General features: G+C 50.6%; 1 protein-coding gene across 1 annotated transcript; it reads right to left on the bottom strand.

Annotated features, from left to right (window-relative positions):
• On the bottom strand, positions 512-6135 carry SLC35E3 (solute carrier family 35 member E3). Its single transcript, XM_021385131.1, has 5 exons — positions 5704-6135; positions 5513-5623; positions 3566-3724; positions 3315-3397; positions 512-2873 (listed from the first exon to the last, which is right to left on the bottom strand). The coding sequence occupies exons 1-5, from the start codon at positions 6091-6093 to the stop codon at positions 2687-2689; spliced, it is 930 nt and encodes a 309-aa protein (XP_021240806.1). The 5' UTR covers positions 6094-6135; the 3' UTR covers positions 512-2686.

The raw sequence follows: 6141 nt of genomic DNA, 5'->3' as shown, positions 1-6141 counted from the left end.
CTGGATAAGTACCAGTGATTTTTCTGTACCATTCTTCACCAGCACCATCCAGAGAGCGTGGGGCCACCTCTGCAGTGGGACGAGGATGAAGGCTGAGCGGTCAGGAAAACACACACAGCATCTCTGCAGAAAGAACCTGTACTGGGGATCTCTGTGCGGGACAGAAAGGAAGAGAGGACGTGCGGAGTCTGGGCTATTCAGAAAGAATTTGGTGGGGAGTATCGAGAAGGGGGTGAATAAAAGCACACAGGCATGCGTGCACAGTACACGTGCAAGCCCGTGCATACATACATGCGGCCCATGTTCTTGCACAGGAAGGGGAGGCACACAGCCTTCCTCATGTGCCGTGAGTTCAGCCCCAAAACACGCAACCCCCCCTTTAAATTACACAGACAGAAACCCAAGCAACACTACTGTGTCTTACACACACCTATACCCTTAAAGCACAGACGATTCAAGCAGGAGATGAGAAAGACAAGGACAATTCTCCCCCTCAATAAGCAGAGATCAGTCGTGTTAAAAATTTATTTCCACCTTACACATGGCATCCAAAGAAACAACACATATAAAGAGATCATTTATCCAGCAATTACACAAGCTTCCCGCAGTTAACATTTTGAATCATATGACAAAGAAGTAGTTCAAGATACTTCATTAGTTAGGGACAATAGGTACATCTCAAGGGAGAGTTCTTGAGCATATGGAAAATATCACGTCACGTAGGTGACCGACATGGCTGATACGTTCCAGAATCAGGCAGCATTTGCAGAGTTCCATTTTACACAATACCATTCACTTTCTCCTGTGGATCTGCTCCTCTCCCTGCAGAGTCTTTCGTATTTGCAAGCATTTTCTTTTGTTCATTCTGCCACTTGATATGTACATCAGTCCCACCTCACACGCTGCTGTCACACAGAGTTCTAATTCCGTCGCCATTCCCAAACCGTAGGAGTCTTTGTGGCCTGTCTACGTTTTAGAAGAACTTGTGCACAGCACAAATTAATGCAAATGGCTTTCTCAGAGTATGTACTGAGAGATGCGCATCCAGAGACTGCCCTGCCCGAACACATCTCTCAGCAGTCCAGGCTCTATTTTTAAACTAATTATAGAATTACAAAAAAGTATACAAAAAATTATCCTTGGACAAGTACAACGTCTACGACACAGTTAGCAGAGATGTAAAGTTACTCAGGTAGTTCTAACTCTGAAACGTTACGGAGTGTTGCAGTGCAAACTCAGGTTACACAGAGCAGTAATTTTTTCTAAAATGGAGAACTGTGTAACAGAATAAGTCATTTATATGCTTCAGAAGATGTGCATTGCTTCTTACACAAAGACTGAGCTCCTAGGAACTAAATATTTCTCTCCACGGCTGTAAACTTCCATACCTGTTTATGTTTGTGTCATTTCCCTCTTTAAATCTGCTAGAGGTAGATGAAGACGAAATAAACCCCAAAATGTAAGAAGTAAGATACTGCAAATCAATTCTAACCTTGCAAATCTAGAGAACATATGTTTTCACCAGATTTACCGAGCACGTTTATTTTTTCTTTCATACTTAAAATAGAACGGCACTCAACTTCTTCCTCCCATGCTGTCATATCAGCGCTTGGTACTGGCACAAAGTCATTTCCAAAGCGTTCCCGAATTAGCACAGAACCCCCAATCCCAAAGCAGGCCTCACAGCACTTAGGGGCTTGTGTGCCCGGGCCGTACCTCGGAACAAGGAGTGTGGCGGGGCGCAGACCCCGAAGAACGTGACTCACGCGGGGCGAGGGAGGGGAGCCCAGCAGCCCCCGCTTGCCGCAGACAGCCACCCTTGGCAACGTTTCTCCACGGGTATTCTGAGCATGGCTGCCCAGAGCACGGGCTGCTAAGTATTTGGCGGCCACCGTGAAACCAGAGATTTTCATAGGCTCGCAATCTCAAGTCAAGCCTTGGTTTTGGCAAAGAGAAAACTGCGAAGCGCTAACAGGTTTTCTAAAAAACCTAATGAATGAGTCGACGCCCTGATAGATTAAAAGAAGAACCGAAGGTAACTGCTTAGATCTCTTCTCCTGTTTATCTACAGCTTGGCCTGGGGCTTCAAGTTTTCCAGTGTCTCCTCTAGTCTGTCTCCCTCCACCAGAAATTTTACCTAATTTATCAACGTATTCAAGTCAAGCATATAAGAAATAGGAACGAGCTCGGAGCCCTCATTACAACAACAAAACGAAGTACCTTTGCTCTCTGTCACCTACCAGACAAAAGGGAGGAAGCGTAAGAGCCAGAACATCTGCATTACAGTGCCTCCGAGTTTCTTCACAACCACAACATGGACATGATCACAAAGGTGAGATTACTTCCCTCTCTCATAGCAGTAGCCACCACCATCTCACGTAGTATGCAAAATATATAATGACTTTAGTAATATTTCCACAGCAGTTTGAAGCGTGCCAGCTTCTTTGTTAAGTTACCATTTGTAATGTAATGTAATGAAGATGATCAGACAGAGTGAGATAGGAAAACTCTGACATTTCACATCATTCAGCTTGTTTGTTTTAGTTACAGAATAACGATCCTGGCAGTTAAATGAAAACCACCGCTCGAAATGAATGGGGCAATTCTGTGCATTCTAAAATCAATGCAGATTTAAATACCCGTTGTCCCCCACAACGTAACATAGTAACCTCCAGAAAACCCTGCTTTATGGACGCTGAACCAATTTACTCTTACTGCTTTCCTGCTCGCTAAGCTTGAAGTGTGTGTAGGCTAAGATGCCAAACAACGTGCACAGAATGCCAAGGCCTTGGTTAACAGACAGGGGGTCCTTAAACAAGAGGCACCCTCCCAGCAGCGTGATGCAGAACTTGAAGTGTCCGAACATGTTGTATCTAAGCACCTGTTAAGGATTACAAAAAAATCACATCGACATTTGCAGTTAACAGAGTGGTTAGGAACTCAGTTAGTTGTACCCAAGGCACACAAAGGTGTATCGTGTTCAACTCACGCGGTCGGGTCACCGTCCCTGGAGGCGTTAAAGAGACATTTAGAGGTGGCACTTTGGGCCATGGTTTTGTGGGAATGGTAGCGATGGGTTAGCGGTTGGACTTGATGATCTTAGAAGTCTTTTCCAACCATAACAATTCCACAACTCTATGAGATATGCTAAAAAAAACCAAAAACAACAACAACAAAAAAGTGCTTTTCCAGCTTCATCGTATAAGAGAAAGCAGGCAGGTCACAAACTGGTTTTCCCACAGTAAATCAATCCAAATGAATGCTAGCATAACTGATATGGAAACAGGAAAGGCAACTAATGTTACAAAGGATACGTGACAGGCGACGTATTTCCAATGATCCAGTAAATGGACAAGTTTACCATAAAGGCTATCACACCAGACAGCAGCACCATTATCTGTGGATTAACGCACACAGTCAGCAACCCCACATACTTCTGACCATCTGTAGATACATTCCAGGTTCCTTTACTTTCAAATACAACATATCAGGCAAGAAAAACATATCAAGAACAAAAATAAAACAGTTTCGGGTCAGTACAGACAAAGGTCGATGAAAGCCTTACCACAGCAGAAAGCGTCCAGGGCCCAAATATGCCCCCTTCTCCAAAGACTGGCTCAAAGAAGGGAATGATGAACAGCAGCATGGCCGAGGACATGGGTGCCTGATAGTACAGCAACTGCATGGAGTTTACCTGCAACTCATGCTGCTTCGCTCCGACCCACTAAGACCAAAAGAGAAAGCTGTTAAGCATCAGGAAAACAACCCAGCATTTGAGCAGAAGCAAACCATCTGCTAGCACAGAGTGTTTCTCATGCGGACAACACCAGACAGGCGGACCGGTGAGCGCTACTGCCCACCTTTGCCAAACCAATGTTTGTCTTTTGTGAGTACAAACACATGGAGCACAGTCACACCATGAGGAAATGCCTCCTGAATGTATCCCCAGCCCTGGAGACACTCAAGGTCAGGGTGGACACGGCTCTGAGCAACCTGGCCTAGCTGTAGGTGTCCCTGCTCACTGCAGGGAGTTGGACTAGATGACGTTTAAGGATCCCTACCAACTCAAATGATTCTGTGATTCTATGAAAGGGAACACAGTGAGATCCCTCTCAGCCAAATATCTGGGCACCTCGGCCTTCCTTTCCTTCCTGGTGCTAAGAGTTACTCTTGAGGAATAACAAAAAAGGAGCAGAGCTGGGAAGAAAACACCAGCTCTCTTTTACTCACAACAAATTCAGGATCCTGCCTATGATGGAGCTGAGCACCTTGGCCTGGGCAGAGGCCGCCTCCTACCCTGCCTGCGCTCCGGATATATATACGCACTCTGAGTATATATTGGCTTCTAAACTGCTGCCTCTTTGAATGCAGCATAACTTATGCTGATTTTCAAAGTAATACCTTTACTTCCACACACAAAAATTGTGCTATTTATTGCCAGGAATGTTTCCAGAGCTCTATTAAAATATTTGGCTACCAAACGTGGTGAACTTTCCTCCTTTCACATCTCATTTGTTGGCAACATGAATTCCAATACACATTTGCTAATTTTTTTGAAAAACTCAGGTGCCATCACTTCCCCAGCACACAGCCACCTGAAGTCACTCCGCAGCACCTCTCTCCCCCTTCTGCCCCAAACAGGACAAACCACTGCTACTGGTCATCTCGTGTTCCAGAGCCCCGCATCTCCTGCAGGCACTCTGTACCTACTGCAATCAAGCGGGCTCAAGCTGAGACAACATCGCATCAGCGGGACAAGGGCAGCTTTTAGGGCTGTGGCAGATGATGTGTTGAAAGACAACAGCAGAAAGGGCTGAGCCACTCTGCGTTCTTCCACCGCAACAGAGCAGAGGGTTACACTTGGCATGATCACATCCTGAGTCTGAAGGGACCTATAAGGAGTCCAGCTCCAGCTCCACACGGGACCAACCCGAAATGAAACCCCCGTGTCTGAGAGCGCTGTCCAAACGCTCCTTCAACTCCGGCACCTGGGGCCGCGCCCACTGCCCTGGGCAGCCTGTTCCATGCCCACCGCCCTCTGGTGAAGACCCTTTCCCTAATCCCCACCCGCCCCTCCCCTGACACAGCTCCATGCCGTTCCCTCGGGCCCTGTCGCTGTCACAGAGAGCAGAGCTCAGCGCTGCCCTCCGCTCCGTGTGAGGAGCTGCAGCCGCCATGAGGCCTCCCCTCAGCCTGCCCTGCTCTGGGCTGAGCGCACCCAGGGACCCGAGCCGCCCCTCGCACACCTTGCCCTCCCGACCCTTCTCCATCTTCGCAGCCCCAGCGCAGCCAATACGGGAACCGCGGAAGGATGCCGACGGAGCGCCAGCAGCTCAAGGACACGCCGTAGGAGCGACGGCAGAGCAGGGCAAGGGCAGCGCCGGCAGCGAGAGCCGAGCGCCGGACAGCCCAGCGCCGGACAGCCCGCTAGCACCGCCCGCTCCGCTCTGAGGGGCGCGGCCGCTCCCGCAGCGCAGCCCGCCCGCGCCCCCCCGGCCCCGCCGATACCGACCACTTGGTAGAGCGAGGTGACCAGGACGCCCAGCGTGGCGAACACCGTGCCGAGGGCGTTGAACTTCACGTCGTAGTAGGAGTTGAGGAAGACGCCGAGCGTGATGGGCACCTGCGGGACGGAGAGGCGTTGGGGGGCGGCGGCGTGGGCTCGGCGCGGCCCCGGCCCCGCGTCCCCCCCTCGGCCCTCACCAGGGTGAGCTTGATGCGGAGCGGGAAGCTCTTGCCGTACGCTAGGCTCTGGATGAGCACGATGACCGGCGTGGTCATGGCCTTGGCCAGCTGGTAGGTGCCGATGGTGTTGCTCTGCAGCGAGAGGTTGGTGAAGACGACGAAGCCGCAGAAGCTGAGCGCCAGCGGCAGCACCTGGGCGGCCCGCAGGCTCTTGGGGGCGAAGGCGCCGAGCGCCTGGCAGAGGTAGAGGCCGAGCCAGGTGATGGCGAAGTGCACCAGCGTCAGGCTGAGGTTGGGGAAGCCCAGCCGCACGTACAGCCACTTGTTCAGGAAGACGATGCAGATGGAGGCGGCCAGGTTCACCAGCAGCCCCGCCGCCAGCCGCCCCTGCGCCGGCATCCAGCCCATGCCGCCGGCACCGCGCGGCACCTCACGCCACGGCACGCCGCGCCCCGC

The sequence above is a fragment of the Numida meleagris genome, chromosome 1 (genome assembly GCF_002078875.1).
Source record: "Numida meleagris isolate 19003 breed g44 Domestic line chromosome 1, NumMel1.0, whole genome shotgun sequence".
NCBI lineage: Eukaryota > Metazoa > Chordata > Aves > Galliformes > Numididae > Numida > Numida meleagris.
This window is presented reverse-complemented; position numbering and strand designations above follow the sequence as displayed.

Excerpts from the sequence above, each read along its gene's own strand:
- SLC35E3 (XM_021385131.1), bottom strand. The coding sequence starts at position 6,093 with ATGGGCTGGATGCCGGCGCAGGGGCGGCTGGCGGCGGGGCTGCTGGTG. Across the intron at positions 5,624-5,703 it reads TCCGCATCAAGCTCACCCTG|GTGCCCATCACGCTCGGCGT; the intron begins GTGAGGGCCGAG and ends TCCGTCCCGCAG. Across the intron at positions 2,874-3,314 it reads GGAAATACGTCGCCTGTCAC|ATACAACATGTTCGGACACT; the intron begins GTATCCTTTGTA and ends ACAGGTGCTTAG.